The 18,234-nt window shown below is 37.7% G+C and overlaps 1 protein-coding gene across 2 annotated transcripts in view; it reads left to right on the top strand.

The window, feature by feature from the left end:
• The first annotated feature begins 310 nt into the window (after positions 1-310).
• Positions 311-18,234, top strand: part of LOC132148887 (ubiquitin carboxyl-terminal hydrolase 43-like) — a 95,358-nt gene continuing 77,434 nt past the window's right edge. For both annotated transcript variants that reach the window (XR_009434976.1, XM_059557653.1), the window contains exons 1-2: positions 311-1,164; positions 5,359-5,511. Coding sequence is in view for 1 of the 2 variants with exons in the window: in XM_059557653.1 (XP_059413636.1) it covers positions 586-1,164; positions 5,359-5,511 (732 nt within the window). In the remaining variant the exon portion in view is untranslated. The remainder of the gene's footprint in view (positions 1,165-5,358; positions 5,512-18,234) is intronic.

Below are 18,234 nucleotides of genomic sequence, written 5' to 3' on the forward strand. Positions count from 1 at the left end.
TTCAAATTTTTAAAACTTTTGTCTGTGGTCTACGCATTAAATCAGGTCAATGGCTGGTCACTGGAGCTCCATGAGGAGCATTCAACATAGCCTTACTTGACACCTCTGACATTTAAACAGCAGGGGGCTCCACATTGTTGCAGTATTCTCGATAAAGACAGACAGATAGCTAGATAGCTAGTTATTTAAACATCTAGGCCCTACTTTAAAAAGCTGAAATTCCTTTAAAATAGTCGAGGCCCTGAAAGTCACTGTATAATTTGTTACACTGATCAATAGGCTTGCCGTACTGACAGCTCTGCCTGTCAATCATTCCATCGCTCGCAGCTTCCCGCCAATGTGAAGTTCCATGAGCGCTCGTGCTGTCGTTTAAATGTCAATCATTCTGTCGTTAGTTCCTAACCGCCTGCCGCTATGACGTCAGATGAGTGCTATCCGCGCTACCTGTCAATCATTCCTTCAAGGCGAGCGTAAGATGCGTGTGAAACCGTTACTGTCCGCCCGCGATGCTAGACACCGACGCAGCGTCAGTGGAGGATAATAACATTCTGTGTGCTTGAACGGGTTAGTAAACAAACGAGAAGTATGGATAAACGCGACAAGAAAGCGAAAAAGGACTCAACAAATCGCACAGGGAAGCTGTTCCGGAGGAAATCGTTTAAACCTGTGGAAAGTTTGGTGAGGAAGATCTTGAAAAGTTTCGGGAGCTTGGCTAGCGGCGGAGAAACAACCGAGCGCTCGGACGCTGAGGAGGATGACGGTGGGTTTGGAGAAAGCGCACCTTGCGCTGGAAACTCGGGACATGTGAAACAAGAGGACAGCAGCCAGGTGAAGAAAAGTTCCTCGCTTCCCTGCCGTTCCTCCACGAAAGAACGACTGTTCTCGCTGTACGGGGATAAAACGCCAGGCGTGCTGGGTCTGAAGAACCACGGGAACACCTGCTTCATGAACGCCGTCGTGCAGTGCTTGAGCAACACGGACCTGCTCGCTGAATACCTGTGTCTGGAGCGATATAAACTGGACCTGTGTCACAGGGCAATGAACGGATTCATAAAGAACGAGAACGATCCGAAGGAGAAAGGAGAGATCACGGAACGGCTCGCGTCTTTGGTCCGAGCGCTCTGGACTTTTCAATACACTCCTCAACTCTCGGCTGAGTTTAAGGTATAGACTCAAGTAAATTATACTTTTACTATTTCGTCACTGACTCTTTTATCAACTTATTGCAGGTACACGATCATCTAGGCATGGCGTAAAGGTTCCTCAAATATAACATTTTAAGGAACTTTTAAGAAATGCTCTTAACTTTATTATGGGGTCGAGAGAGGAGTCCATAAAGTTCTAACAGGATCTTGTGGGTTCCATAAGGCTTTACAGCCTGATACATTAGAATAACTTCTTAAGGTCTTCAGAGCATGCAAAATTATTATGCATGCATTTTTTGTAATGACAAAAGTACTCTATTTATTGAGAATATGTACTTTTAAAAAGTAGCTAATGCCATGCCAGATAGACTATTAAAATGAAGTGTGATTAAAATGGTGAAAAACTTGGAGATGGTGACTGTACAGCACCTAAAATACACATATCTTGATGTTGACAAAAAAAAAATACCCAAGTGGTGCCAGCTTTACAAATAACTTCAAATCAGCTCATGGCACTTTCTCTGAGCAGTTTGCTTTGACCAACAATGCTTTCCCACAGGATGATCCCCTCTGAGCAAAAAATAAAATTAAATAAAAAACAGATCAGGTTGAGAAACTTTCCACAGCTAACATTATCACCAGAGTAAACTTAAAAACTAGTGCACTCTCACATAAGATGCACCTCAAAGACGAGTACGATCAGGAACGCAGGTCTTATGTAACACTCTGCTTTCTCAGAAATCTACTAGCGTTATACATTTACTAGAGAAATGATGACTAAAGAGCTTGCTACTACAATCTTTAAGACAGAGGGGGCAGATGGCAAAAAGCTAAAGGTTTACTATGGTAGTATGAATGTTTCACCATGACAGTAACATTGCCCACAGATTATTAGTCCAGCCTTTGTTGTTTACATAAAAGATATAGTCAATTATGCCAGCAAATTCATTCAGCAACACCCCTAAAAGAGAAAGTTTTTTTAATGGCATGGATGGTTCCAGTAAGGACCTTTAACAACCATGGAATCTTTACATTCCCCAAAAGATTCTTTATAGTGGAAAAAGGTTCTTTAGATCCTTAAAATGATCTTTATACTAAGAAGAAAAAAAAAACCAATCTGTTATGATATCATCCGCTTTTTCAAGCTGCACACAGGGTTAAGCCATTTATCTTTGAGGAAGGAGTAGCTAAAGAGACTAGCAGGTGGGGGTGTAGCCATAAGGTAGACCTGATCCTCTGATGTGAAACAGATGCCCAGTTCTATTCACACCCTACTATCAGAAGTCTGAAATGATTGCCTTGAAGGTCCCCAGTTTGGGCCGATAGACGATAAGAGAATTACAAGATCACTCAAGGCAAAATATAAGGCTGTGCCTGTGCCCACTCAAAAACAACACATTTATGGATGAATCTGATTGAGAGATCATTTGTGTTGTATTGTGGGTGTCTTAAAAACAACACAACATGACTTTAACAGTCTCATCTGATTCTGAGTCTCATGGCTTGTGTGTTATAAATTTACACAAGGCTGTCTGAGGCATGATTTGCTTTTTCCTGTTGACAGAGCCCAGTGTATCTTGTCTAGAGATGACATAAATAAACTCTCTCTGCTTCTCAGACGTCTGCGAGAGTTAATGAGTGCCTAACCGCAGATATGGGGAGCCATCTATAAACAATCAAGAGCTCTACCCTATCATTTAAGCCTCCCACTGTGCTTAACTTAATTTGCTTAATATCGGCTTTAGTAAAGCGCAATCTATTTCTAATTAGACTTAAAAGGACCTGAATCACACTGTGAAAGCATTACAAGTAGTGACTGGTTTCTTGTGTAACTTGTGAGCTGGAACTCAAACCAATGAGTTGTGAAAGGGTAAAGGAGTTTACTGGTAGAGATGGTATGCGGGTGATGGATGACAGGCTGGTATTTCACAGATCACAAGGTCATGTTGTGTATAGTTCCTTACTGATGTCTATCTTATCCAACTCAGAGGGGAATGTACCAGAGTTAATGGTTGATCTGAGTCTACATCAAGTCAAGTCTGCTCTGTCAGTATTGGAAATGAAAATAACGAGAGATAAACATTTTAGTTCATGTCTTGTTGCTCTGACATCACAGTGTACTCCTAAAAGTTGATGAAACTGTATGTGTTTAAAAATATACATTCTTTCTCTTTCAGGGAACCAAACAGTGATGCCTCATCTTGTAAGGAAGGGCATATAGAAATCTGTAATAAAATGATGTCTGAGATAAGAACATCCAAATTGTATGTACAACCTACAAAGAAGTAGCCACAGAAAGTTGTCATGGAAAACCATGAAATATTTTAAAAATAGAATAAAATAATAAAATAAAATAGTGAAATTAAGCTCATCAGTTAGAAATGATTGTGCATGCAGTGTCTTCAAAATCCAGTCATCACAAATAACTTCCATGAAAATTCATGTTTTAATATGAAATAGAAAGAAAATTGCACTGCCAAATAATTTCAAAGCTTTGATATTTTAACTGTCTAATTTCTCTAATACTATTAATTTTTTTTAAATTAATGTATGATGGTTCTGGGTGCTTTTATTTTTTCTGTCCTGAAATATGTACAAACACTGGGGTATTTCTCTATATATGCAATACACAACATTTTTGTTAGAATGTGGCTGGAGGGAAATCAAAAGAGTATGACAACATCTTAAAAACAGTAATTTTTTACTGTTTTTATAAGTCTCCTTAAAGGACCTGCTTCCATACTAATACTAGTTCATCCGTTTCTACACAAAACCACTCTTCAGCCTGAGCATTCATTGATGAAAAGGAAGCATTTCTTTTCATATAAAACGGACAGGAATCTTCTCTTTAATACCATCACAGAGAAGTGGAGGCCTACATTTCTCAAAGCTTTCACACACACCAAAGACATTTCACAGGGCCAGAATTAAAATATTCTCCAGTGACTGTTGACTATATGTTATAAATGAAACATTGGGCTACACTTTCATTCTCACAGCATGTGTCTTGTGACCTTTTGACCTCTTTGAGGAGTATATAGCAGTTTCTCTGTCACATTCTTTTAATTAGAAGGTGCTTTGAATAAATTGTTGTTCCTCTGAATAACTCCTTTGAGGACGAGGCATTTAGTGGAGGATACCATTCCAAAACTTTGAAGGCTTTCTTTTGAGAATGGGTTTAAACTATGTGACCATATGACCCACTTTCTCACTATATGACTAATGTTAAGATCCTTAAGTTATCGCCTACGGCTTCATATTATTATCTGCAATTTGCTCCCAGCTGCTAGATTGAGTTCCTATGTTTAATGCCTCTGTAATTAATCTTTATGTCACTCAGCATTAAAGTTATGATTTTAAATACACCTGATATTCAAGACTACTTTAAATTATGTCACCTTCAAGTCATGTTGAAATAAGTCTTTTGGTCAGCAAGATACAACAATCAACAGTAATATTGTAAAATATTATTTCAATTCAAAATAACAAATTTCTACTTTATATATTGTAAAATGTATTCCTGTGACGCAAACTGAATATTCAGCATCTATTAGAATCATGTGAGAATCATGTGAGAATCATGCATCTGAAGAATCACATGAAACTGATTCTGAAGAATCAGTGTCACATGATTCTTCAGAAATCATTCTAATATGCTGATTTCCTGTTCAAGAAACATTTATTATTATTGTCATAGTTGAAAACAGTTGTTCTGCTTAATATTTTTGTGGAAGCCATGTTATATTTTAAGGATTACTTGATAAGAATATATGTTCAAAATAACAGCATTTATTTGAAATAGACTTTTTTTTATTGTATATTGTAAAAGGGGGAGAGGGGTGCCAATGCAATTAATAAGAACTCTGTGATCGCAGATCTGAAGAGGATCCTTCATTTATTCATTTACACAGTAGTTGTCATGATCAGCAGTGAGGAGCATCATTCACTGGATAGCAGAATGCAATTTACATCCTCCATCTGCTCTCCATCACATCTCAGTATCTAACAAACTGTTTGTTCTGAGTCAGATCCACTGTGGCTATTATTTAACCACTTGAGGATTAGTTTTTCTAGAGATTCATTAGATAACTCAGGATCGCATATGTGCAGTGAATAAACAGGATCATGTTTAGTAACTTTTTGTGTTGTCTTTATTTATAGACAATCTGATAGTACTACTACTTGTGTGACCTTTATCTGGTTTCTTGTCCAGATGATGGTATCTAAATATGGTGCACAGTTCCGGGGGAATTCCCAGCATGATGCTCTTGAATTCCTGCTCTGGCTTCTGGACTGCCTCCATGAGGACGTCAACTCATCTTCAGCCCTCCCCAGTGGGAATAACAGAAGCAAATCAAGTGGCAAGGTAAAAGCGTGCATGTCTCAGAACCCACCCGGGGCTTGAAACAGAAATGATGAAATATTCAATCTCAGCATTTGGCTCAAAATTGGATTTTTTCCTCATGTTATGATATATTATTATACCCCAAACCACAAATCATCACCTAAAATAGTTGCAATATGAGGACTAGTATGAGTTATCAACAGCTCCTCTAAACCCCGATATGGCCACACAGCTGTCACCTTCACCATTACAGTAACTTGGCAAGGTCAGTGAGTTTTGTCTACACACCCCTGCCTCCTGTAAACAACACATCTGTTTATGAAATATGGAGATGTATGCCAAGCCCCATAGCATGCATTGAACTACAGTGGTCTTCTTGTACATAACCTTGGAATTGCCAAGATGAATAGCTTTTCCCAGTGGCTGTGATCTTGACAAAGCGAGATTCATGAGGATTGGGGCTGAAATTGATTTGAAACCCATAGCGTTTCGCAGGTATACATGTGTGCAAAGGTTTCCACTAACTTTGGACCTCAAATATAGCCACATCACTATGGCAGCATGTTGCAGAATCCTCCGCAATTATTGCCACTCAAGGAGAAAAATGCACTTGTTGTTTATTACATTAACATTACACTGCATACAAAAGAGAAATCTAATTTAGTAATGTCAAAATGAAAAGAAAAACATCTACTATTTACCGTCTGCAGTAAGGGCAAGAAGGTTTTCATATATTAGCCATTATTACTGCACCGTATTTCCACTAGAGATTAAACACAGCAGAGCCTCAATAATGAAGAAGAATGTTTTCTTTAATAAAGCCACTGCCTTATTTAGAAACTTTTTGTCAGGCAGTTTCAAACAACTGGGGGACAAAGGTATATTTTTCACCATGCAGTGTTCTAGCTATAGAAGGCTGAACATTTCCAAAAATCTGCTTTCATGTCAACTATCAGAGCTCTTTTTGTTTGAAGAAGCCTATGCTATTTTTAAAATCACAAGTGTAAACAGCTGAAATTCACTTAACTTTACAGGAGCTTTGATTAGTGATGGCTTCTTCTGAGGTCAGATGAGATCTTTTGGCAACAAATTTATTCAAACAGATAAAAAAAAAAGAAAAGCTAATCACCATTGTAAAGTACAGAGTTGTTGTCTACAAAAACAATCATTTGGACAAAAATAAATAAATAAATAAAAACCATAATATCACAATACATAGCCAAAAGAACAAAAAAAGTGAATTATTTGAATTTATGTAGTTTGTAATTTATGTGGTGCACCATGAGCCTAAAGGAAAACATGCAATGTTAATAATTTTAAAAGCTTTAAAAATATTTAGATATTAATTATTTATTAATAATTTATTAATTATTTATTTATTAATATTTATATATAATTAAAGGGGTCATAAATAAATAAATAAATAAATTAATTATTTATTTATTAATATTTATATATAATTAAAGGGGTCATATGATGCAATTTCAGTTTTTCCTTTCTCTCTGGAGTGTTACAAGCTCTTGGTGCATAAAGAAGATCTGTAAAGTTGCAAAGTCTAAAGTCTCAAATCCAAAGAGATATTCTTTATCAAAGTTAAGACTCATCCACACCCTCCTAAAACGGCTCATTCTAACATGCCCCCACATCTCTATGTCACAATGTGGAAAGATTTCCATAACGCTGCCCAAATGTTCACGCAAAGAAAGAAGGTGTACCTTTTATTCTCGTTGTAGTATTGTTTTTTGCTGCCACCGCAATGTCGTATAGACACTGTGTTTCACTGTGAAAGCGAAACTACTTTGTTTGGCCTTCCAAAAGTGGACACAACTAGAAATCATGTTTATATCATGTTTATAATGGGTTTTATGTTTATGTCTCATCGCTCCAGCCGGACAGGGCATCACAATATGCTAAGGGGCGTAACATTTCCGTCACACACTTCAGTTATTTGGCCAATCACAATGCACTGGATAGCTGGCCAATCAGAGCACACCTTGCTTTTCAGACCTATGAGCTTTGTAAAAATCGATGCGTTTCAGAAGGCGGGGCAATAATGTACAGTATGTGGAAAATAATGTGTTTTTTTAACCTTAAACTGCAGAAACACATTTCATTACACCAAATACACAACATATTGTTCTTTTTAGCAGCATCATATGACCCCTTTAAATCCAAAGCAAATTGCATCTTAGAGCCAGTAGGTGGTGACAAGTGACTGTATTTATGAGTGAATCATTTAAATCATTCACTCAACAGATTTGTTCAGTTTGAGTGAGTCATTGAATCATTCACTCAAACGATTGATTCAAAAGCACTGATACATTCAGGAACCAACAAGATGACCTTCTTTATGGGTGAATCACTCACTCATTCTCTAAACTGATGTGTTAAAGAGTGCTAATTCACAACAATTTGAAACACCACTACTGTGTGTTGCTCACTTACACAGTTTGGGCATATTCAATTTCTGTAACCTCTAATGCTGCCTCATTTTAGGCTTATCTGACATTCCTCTTTCAGACAAATCCAATCGGAGTTATATAAAAAATTGTTCTGGCTCTTCCAAACTGTATAATGGCAGTGAATGGTGCCCCTGTTTTGCTGCCGAAAAAAGTCCACACGGCTCTGGGGTATTAATAAAGGCCTTCTGTAGGAAAACGATGATAACATAGGCGTAGCGGAAGGTGCAACATAAGCTCCGGGGTGAAGAGTGTAGTCTTGCGAGAAGCAAATTTTGTTTACAGCACAGGGAAACATTAACTACATCTGTAGTTTGTGCTGCTGCAGCCTCCTCCTTCTCGCGGAGTTCCTGGTCGGTGTACTCTGGTTCAAATAAATATGACTAGGAAAAATCCTCATTCTCCCCTTGCCTTATATCTAAATCCTCTGACATTTTTGCTTTCTCCTCTGTGCTTCCGAGTTCGTCACTCTCTCCCCAGAGCTTACTTTGCTCCTTCTGCTGCAACTACGTCATACGCTCGAATGCCTTGTCGTAAACACGCCTGCTTGAGCGACTGGAAGCTGGAGATTACACTTCATTAACTTTAAAAATCTATATTTTTCTTACACTAATGCATCATTTCACATCAGAAGGCCTTTATTAATGCCCTGGAGCCGTGTAGAGTAGTTTTATGATGGATGGATGGATGGATGCACTTTAAACTCAACTGCACTTGAATAGTTATCAGAAGTGATTTGATGTCGTTGGTTTTGTTCAGTAATTAATCATTTGTTTAGTGACTCAAATTTAATCCTCTGCTTAGTGATGAACCAACATTTGAGAGTTTGAGTCTGGTAGCGCAGTGCTGTACTGTTTCTAACAGATGATCTTTGTGTATGTGTGTGTTTGTGCCATGAACTGGTTCAGCTCCTCTGGCTACGCCTGTGGCTAGAGCCCAGCTTATTATCTCTGAACAGTACTTTCATCTACTCTCTGTTGGTGCCCTTTGTGACTGAACTTGATCCATTATTAATAGCCAGTTCTTTTTTCTTTTAAGATATGTTCCAGGCACACACATGTGGCATTATACTGTAAGAACATGCGATAATGGCTATGTTCACAATCTCAGTTTTTGTGATCGACAACCGCATTTACTTATGGGTTTGAGTCTTAAAATGTCCCATTTACACAGCAACTTACAGTAGTGTCTCTGATACTGTCTGTGTGAACGTGCAACAGGAGTCAACACGCAACACATAACAGACACACATTTGTACAGCAGAGTGGCTCTTTCTTGCACTGTTGTCCAGTCCTGTTCCATTCACACTAGGGATGTCAATGATTAATCAATGATCAATTCATTGTCGATAAGAAATGTAATCGATTAAAACTATCGATGGTCATTTCTCCGACTTACGAGATTGAGGCCACAGGCCATGTTTCATTCATTTGTTTCCTAATGTGACCCATGATTTAACTAAAATGAGGGAACAAATTAATAAATTGTAGGAATAAATTTTTAATTCATGCAGGGTTTCCCATACATTCATTAATTTGTGGCGGCCCGCCACAATATCAACGCTGACCGCCACGGACTGATTCAGATTTTTTAACTATTTACTATGGGTACAATTGTATTTTATTGTAGAGCTGCGTGCTGCTTGCTCCCTCCCTCTCACAAACTGACAACGCAGGCACACACGACTAGCCCCTCCTCTTCGAACACAATCTGAATCAAAACATGAGCATGCGTTAGTTAGAGAACGCCGGATTGTTGCCGGTGCTTAATGCTTATTCCCCCAGCGAAGATTCCAAAATCAATCCGGAGTTGAATGGTTAGTAATGAACACTGTTGCTCAACATAACTCTGAGAAGTTAGTCTATGTTAAGCGCTGTCGCGTTTCCATTACAGATTCGCGCAAAACTTGTGTGTTTTTTTAATAGCGTTTCCATTAACTGATGTTATGCGACCAAAACGTCATTTTTTTCCTCTCGCGATCAGTCATTCCAAAAATCATGGCAACGGACGTTGGTAGGTTTAAATATATCACAGCCACCAGACTAGACATTATATTATTATCTCCAGGTTCAGGTTGGTGTGTGTTGGTTTTTGTCCACCTCAATCTCCAGGTTTGTGTGTGTGTGTGTGTCAGAGTCTGTGTGTGTCCACCTCCAGGTCCTGTTTGGTGTGTGTGTGAGCCTGTGTGTGTTTGAGTCTGTATGTGTGTGTGTGTGTGAGTGTGTGTGTGAGTCTTTTTGAATGTTTGAGTGTGTCAGTAATTTTGTGAGTTTGAGTGTGTGTGTGTGTGTCCATCTCCAGGTCCAGGTTTGTGTGTGTGTGTGTGAGCAAAATTTGCAACAAGAAGTCTGTGGAGCAGTTATAGCATAGAAAGTGTAGCAATGGCATAGAAATAGCAATGTCTTTAAAGGGATAGTTCACCCAAAAATGAAAATTCTATCATCGTTTACTCACCTCAAGTTGTTCCAAACCTGTATGAGTTTCTTTGTTCTGCTGAACACAAAGGAACATATTTGGAAGAATGTTCGTAACCAAACAGATCTCGGTCCCCATTGACTTCCATAGTAGGAAAAAATATATACTATGGTAGTCAATGGGGACCGAGATCTGTTTGATTCTGTCATTCTTCCAAATATATTCCTTTGTGTTCAACAGAACAAAGAAACTCATACAGGTTTGGAACAACTTGAAGGTGAGTAAACGATGATAGAATTGTAATTTTTGGGTGAACTATCCCTTTAAGGTATCTGACACTAAGTGTTGGCAATGGAAATGTGCACTAAAAATATATGATATATTTATGATATATACACATACATACATATATATACACATACATACATATATATATATATATATATATATATATATATATATATATATATATATATATATATATATGATATATTTAACTTGGCTGTTGTGTCAGCACCAAGCTTCAGAAACGTAATTAGAGGGTGAGAAGGTGAGGATTTGGGAAAAGAAACAATAAATATTACATTTGTTAGGGGTGCTTTGATCAGGATTTTTGAGGCCGATCACATAAAGCAATATTTACCAATCCGATCATTGATACCGATCTTTTGTAAAGCCTTTTTTTTATCAGGTAGAATTATTTATAGTGATAATACAATCAAGATTTTAAGACATTTACCAGGGGCTGAATTTCATTTTCATTTTTTTATTTTATTTGAAGGGTGGAGGGGGCCATTTTTTCAAAAATATATATTTATCTCACCTAAATTTTTATTTTATTTTTTTGTGTGTAATTGTTGCACAACAGCTTACACAGTGCAAGCCTGATTTTGTGAGCTGTATGTGAGGTACACACATACTCGGTTTACAGTTTGTATGTAGTCCATGTGTGGTACAGAAGCAGCACTGACTGAGCTTTCACACAGGAGTCTGCTCCTGATCCTTGGCTGTTTACCACAAACACAACATTTATCCATTATTTTGATTTTAAATCTAAACATTGTTATTTAAAATACTTTTTCAACATTGTGATTCTTTTTTTACACAGTACAGTATTACAATATTTTATCAATTATTCAGTGATTTTTACTTTTGCATTTACTTTTAGATTTATATATTAAACACACCGTAGTTACATTTGGGATCATTTATATTTTAAATGGTGACAATGTCAATTGCAAACATTGTGATTGTGTTATAAAATACAACAATGAGCACCATGAAAGAAGGAAGACCAATTAGAAAGGTGCAGTCAGAGGGTTTCGTGACAGGATATGAAACAGCTAACAAAGTAAAAGGATCCCAAAAGTAACTACAGTGCGCTCTCTTCATTTGATCAAATTCACTTTACAATCCTACTTCCAGCCTTTTATTTAGACTATAAACCCCTTTAATTCAGCTGAGGAAGCTGCGTTTTGAGTAGCATTTGAACTTCCCGTCATGCCGATGACTTTATGCCTTTGCAATAGACGTAATTTGCAGCATTAAGGTAAACGATTAATTGATCATTCATTTAAATGACGATCGATAATTGGAATAATCGAAAATGTATTACCTAGTTCACACAGCGCTGGTTTTTCCGAGAATGCGGTTGTAAAGGCCCGTTCACACCAAGCACATTAACTATAAAGATAACGATTAAGATATAGTTCTAAAAATCGTTCTCAATATTAAAGAATAGCAGAGTCCACACTACAACTATAACGATAAAGGCATAGAGAAACGGTATCGTTGGAATCATTTTCAGAACGATACAAACATTGTATCAAAGATATATAGACATCCAATCAGAATCCATCCTGCTATAACGAGCTCGAGGATTTAAAGCGGCAGACGCACGTGCGCTCAGAATAAACAGACGATATCGTTCGCTGGTGTGGACGCTAATATCGTTATCTTTATAGTTATCTTTATAGTTATCGTTCTTGGTGTGAACGAGGATTAAGTCCTGAAAATTTACGGGTGTGAGTATTTACTGGTTGTAAATAACTGTATTAAGGACTCAAATACAGGACTGAAAACTGAATTCTGCTGCTATGTGAACTAGGGATGGGCGTTTTCCGCAAATATCACATTCGAATATTTGAGCTCTCAAAAAACGAATATTCGAATATTCGTTTATTTAAATTAAGTTTAATGAGACACGTTATTTTTCAGCAACATTTATTGTTTCCGTCATTTTGAACAAGCTTACACATAATAAGCTTGAACATTACACATCGTGTTTTGTAGCTGAAAACCTTTAACAATGCGTGCAAACAAAAAAAGTACAGATTAAAAGCAAAAAAAAAAAAGTGTACAAAGAAAAAGAGAAATGGGAACAAAGAAAAACGTAAAGCAGCCTGCAGCAATTAGGCTATTGTAGAACGTAGCCTACACTTAACTTTTAAACTTTTAAACTGTCCGCAAATCTTTTTTGCTTTTTTTTTCTATTGTTTTACATGTTCTTGTTAAGAAATACGGGCATGTAAACATGATCGGGGGAAAGTCGGCTCCTTAGCCTGTTAACAATAAGGCCGGCCGCGGAGAAAACGAGCTCTGACGGCACAGACGTTATCTGGACTCACAAATAACGGTGTGCTAAGCGAATAAGTTTTGTAAACCGCTTCGTGTTTTCGTTTCACCACTGAATGGGATCCTCATCTTGTGGAATACATGGCTCCAGCAAGAACTGTTCCCACTCGTCTCGGCTGGACTCTCTGTAATCATCGCTGAAGAACTGACTCAGCCTTTTCCGACGAGTGAGCATTGCATCCTCTTCATCGTTGGTGACAGGGGCTGCATCCGCACCACTCGCATCAAGGAAAATGTTCTGATAATGTTCAAAAAATAGTTTTTTTCTTACTGCTGTAATTTTTCATCGAGAAACCTGAGATGTTTGTGCCGAGGGTCTAGGGCAGACGCGAGAAGAGGAGTTTTCACTGTGTTTATTCGTTGCATGAGAGATGCCACAACAATGTTCTTGAATTCGGTCACTTTCTGTGATTCTCCACGGCATATTTGAAGTACTGTAAAAGACCGCAGTTCTTAGGGGGCGTTCACATTTCGCGTCTTTTGCACGCTCAAATTCGTTATTTCCAATGTAGGCGCGCGGTATGCGCGCTCATAATGGAAGCGACGCGGTCGCGATGTGCACGCGGTGCGACACGCTCATTTTTTCCAGGCGCGTCCACACCGCATCAACTTTTCATAATGCTGCAAGCGCACCGCAGGTCATGTGACAAGAACTAAACATTCAGCTTCATCCTTTCCCGTAACAACATTGCAAGCTCAGCCAAGATGAAGGAACAGCTGATCATAGCGCCTCAGGAGCGCTTCTGCCCGAGCGCTTTGGAGAAGGAGAAAGCGGCGCGCGCAGCATTTTCCACTCGTTTTCCACGCGTTTTTAGGCGTGATATGTGAACGGCCCCTTAATCATTCCTTAATTATTTTTTGCTTGCATACGTCTTCAAATATGCCGTGGAGAATCACAGAAAGTGACCAAATTAGGTTTTATTGTGAACTTTTTTTTTTTTTTTTGCGAAATTCGAATATCATTTTTATTTATCGAATAATTAGAGCAGAACGAATATTCGAATGTTCGACTATCCGTGCACACCCCTAATGTGAACGTGGCTATACAAGTCTCAAAACCCATTACAAGGTGAGTAACAGAAAGTAATTTGCTGTAGCCAAGTTTCTTCCTTGCTCTCATGTGTTCCTTTAGTTTATGTGTCATGTATTCATTGGTTCATTGTGTTGTCATGTGGTTATCAGTTCTGTGTGTTTATTGGTTCCTGTTAATTGGTTCTGTCTTATCATTAGTTGGTTTAGTCATGTGTTCCCGTTGTCTAAGTATTTAAGCCCTCTTGTTTGCCATGTTTGTTAGTGGTGTGTAACCCTGCTGCTGGTGAGTGTTCAGCCCAAGCCTGGTCATGTTTGAGTTGAATTTGTTTTGATTTTTGATCACGTTGGATCTAATATGTCGCACATGGGTTCCTAAACTTGTTGTTCAGTGGACCATTTTCTACACGGTGTTGATACACGCATGTATCAAGCTTAGGGTGAACATACATGCCCTTTTTTCCAGACATCCTGGGCAGGATTTCTATGTTGCCTAAAATATCCAGGCTTTGGCTTAATTTTCCTTTGTTTTTCATACTTGCTGAAGGTAATGATTGAAAAGTAGCTTCTCCAATAACATACAGGCATTGTACATAACTGACCAATTGTGGTGCTTTGGAAGGTGGGATCAACAGAGAACTGGCAAAGAGATGCAAATAAGTGTACATATTAGGTGTGTTCTACTTGAAGCGGTGCTGTGCAGACCGATGGGTGTATGACATCAAAGTACTCCGATAGTAGTACATAAGGAGGAGCCCCAGGAGGTGTGTGTGTGTGTGTGTGTGAAATATACAAAAAAAAAACATATTTAATTTTATTATTATAACAAATTCATATATTTATATTGTCATACATATTAAGACATTTGCTGGAAAGTTTATTTTTATTTTTGCTGAGTTTATACACCGACAAGATGCCAAAATGAGATGTAAAGAAAAACTAATCAGATATGTTTCAGTCTAATCTGATCACCCACTTTGGCCAGTTCTCTGTTTCCATCTTGGATTCAATGAATTCTGTGTCAGGCTTCGGTCACAGGGATGGTGGGTGCCTCAAAATGTCTCATTTATGAGTCTGTAAACATCATTGAATGAGCTTGACCAAGCCAAAAACTCCTCCATACCAGTGAGTGTTAGGGCTGTCAAAAAAAATAATCTAATTTTGATTATTCGTTGAATTTAAAATAAAAATCCACATTCGCATGGGTGGCGTCTATACTTCCCGGTCAGAGAGCACCTGTCCATCAAAAGCTCACTATCCAATCAGAGTAGATCACTGTTAACCCCGCCCCCACGAGAGGTTTGTGTCAAAACACCAAACGAAAAACTAAACGAAACGTAAGCAAAATGTGTGGCAATGAATTTAGAATCCACGATTAGCGAAAACGAATCTTTGAAAAGCATTAACAAAGAATGAAGCATATTTAAAGAGCCTGTTAAATTTGTGCGACTGAGTTCATTTTTTTCATTGTGTTTTTCTTCTTTTGTAATGGCATATTTTTGATAGTTTCTGAAAAAGTTACGTTCAGTTTTAAAAAGTTTCGTTCATATTATTGAAACAAATATAAAACAATGCACCCTCTTCTAGCCTCAGAAGAGAAGCCAAAAGCTTTTCTTCATCCTAACTGAAATTATACATTTTAAATTTGAATATAATTCGAATTTTGATCTCATTTAATTGCAAATTTTAATTTAGTTTTTCAGCCATTTTGACAGCCCTAGTGAGTGTGAAGACACAGCAAGAGTCCAGCAGACATTTTCAGACTGACTTTTAAAGACATACATTATGTCAGCATGTCTGTAAATAAAAGGTTAGATCTACATGTATCTATTTTACTGTCTCTCTTTCCATTTCTCTCAAACACACTCATTGACCTCTGAGCCACTGATTTTTGGCATTCCCTTCACTGTGTTTACTGGGTATCACTCTGGAAACAGAACTGGTGTGAAGCCATCTCTCAACAGAATGAAAGGAAGCTTTTGTGAACAAGTCGATGAAAGAGCTGCTTGTTCTGGTCATATGGACTGGAGGACAGCGATATAGAGAGGTGCAAAACCCACAATAGTTAATTTACAGTGATGTAATCATGATTGGGTCCAAAATTCTTTCAGCATTACACATTCTTTTCAACTTGTAAGACTGTTTATCATACTAACTCAGGTGATAGTACCATCCGTCGATAAACGATGGCTGTAAAAAAAATAAAAATAAATAAATAAATACATCCATCACCTTTCTAAAATAAAATAATTACACCCATCCACTTTCTAAACAGCTTGTCCTATGTAGGGTCTTGGGATTAACAAAACAAAACAAAATGTAAAATAAAATAATATAACATATAATTGAATTCGAAAGTTGTGTTCTCCTGCATAACTACAAACTTGTATATGTCTGAAGAAGTTTGTTTCTAATCAAGATTTTGAAGGCGAGACCATTATTGTCTCTGCGGGAGTTTTTGAGGCCATGACACTGAGAGTCTTGCAATGTAACACTAGTTCGTGCCACCTGTAGATGTTTTAGGTGAACTCATATTTGTAGTATACGCATCAGTAATGGAGATGAGTCAGAGTAGAGGAAGCTGCTAGAGGACTTCTGGTGTGGTGAAAACCACCTGCTGCTGTACATCTGTGAGACAAAGGGCTTGGTGTTGGATGTCCGGCATATCAGGGAATTTCTGAAACTACCCACGGTGAAAGTATGGAAGTAGTGCAATCCAACCTACCTGAGCAGAGAAGCAGCAGAGCGAGCGCTACTGTCTGCACTTTTTAAAATAAAGGTTCTTTATTGGGATCGATGATTCCATGAAGAACCTTTAACATCCTTGGAATCTTCCGATTGCAAAAATAGTTTTAGTTAGTTTCTTTAAAGAACTGTTTACTGAAAGGATCTTTGGGGAACCAAAAATGGTTCTTCTATGACGTTGCTGAGCAAACTTTGTTTTGGACTCTTTATTTTTAAGAGTGTGAGGTGAGCCTTTAAACTTGGCAGCACACTGCTAGAGATGTTCTGCTAGTGGCTCAAGTGTTTTTCCATCAGTTTGGAGAGAAACACCAGATTATGTTAGCATTATCCGATAACTAAGCCCACACAGAATATATATAGAATAATATTATATTATTTATAACGTATATGTATAAATGTATATGTCAGATCACATACATATATATATATATATATATATATATATATATATATATATATATATATATAAAATAAAATTCTTTGAATATAAAAAATTATATATTGTTGTTAATTATATGATTTATTATAAAATATGTAAAATTACGTAGATAATATTTCACTAAAATATAAATATATAGTAGTGGTGGGCCGTTATCGGCGTTAACGTGCTGCGTTAACGTGAGACTCTTATCGGGCGATAAAAAAAATATCGCTTTTTAAGTTGGGTTGGGAGCTATGATGACTTTCACATTGATATTTTATATAACCGACTGGCTGAGGCCAGCCTAAAAAGATGCTCAGGACAGTTGACGGGCCACTGCTGTGCATCGTCACGAAAGCTTATCTTTTTCACGCGTTTTTAAGCCTTACCGCTTGTCGATTTAAACATTAAAGCATCCAAACACAAGACGCGGAAAAGCTGAACAGAGTAGCTGGTCACTCGCGCGCTGTGTTCAGTGCGGAGAGAGAGAGAGCCGCGTATCACGGACAGCGACACTGAACCGAGCTCTCTTCTGCGAAGTTCTCCTCAAAGTCCCCCCTGCACCTGAACGAACAAATACAAATCGCAGTTTGAACAAACAAAAAGATGTGAAAGAGCCCAATTCAATACTCGCGGTGTTCTGGTGTTCAGGGCTCACGCAGAGAAAGGCGTCTCAAAACACTTGAACATCAAATTTGCTTATATTTGCTCTTGTGCCGACAAATACATAAAAAATATGTCAAAATATCCACCTTGGAAATTATGCTCGAAAAAACTGTCAGTTATTTCTTAAGTGAAAGTAAACAGTTGAGGAAAAAAAATTAGTGTAAAATATTGGATGCGTTCATCGTCTCTTAAAGTGACCGCGCCTAATTTAGCTTCTAGCTGCTGTAATGTTAATCCAAGAAAATGAAAGAAAAATCCTGCTCTTGATTGAATTACTTTGTAGTTTTAACAGTCAAACCAAAAATTCAGATTCAGATTTTTACATTGAAGATATCCAGTGCTATTTTACATTTAATTATTTGGTTTCTGTACCTT

Source organism: Carassius carassius, chromosome 9, assembly GCF_963082965.1.
Source record: "Carassius carassius chromosome 9, fCarCar2.1, whole genome shotgun sequence".
Classification (NCBI taxonomy): Eukaryota; Metazoa; Chordata; class Actinopteri; order Cypriniformes; family Cyprinidae; genus Carassius; species Carassius carassius.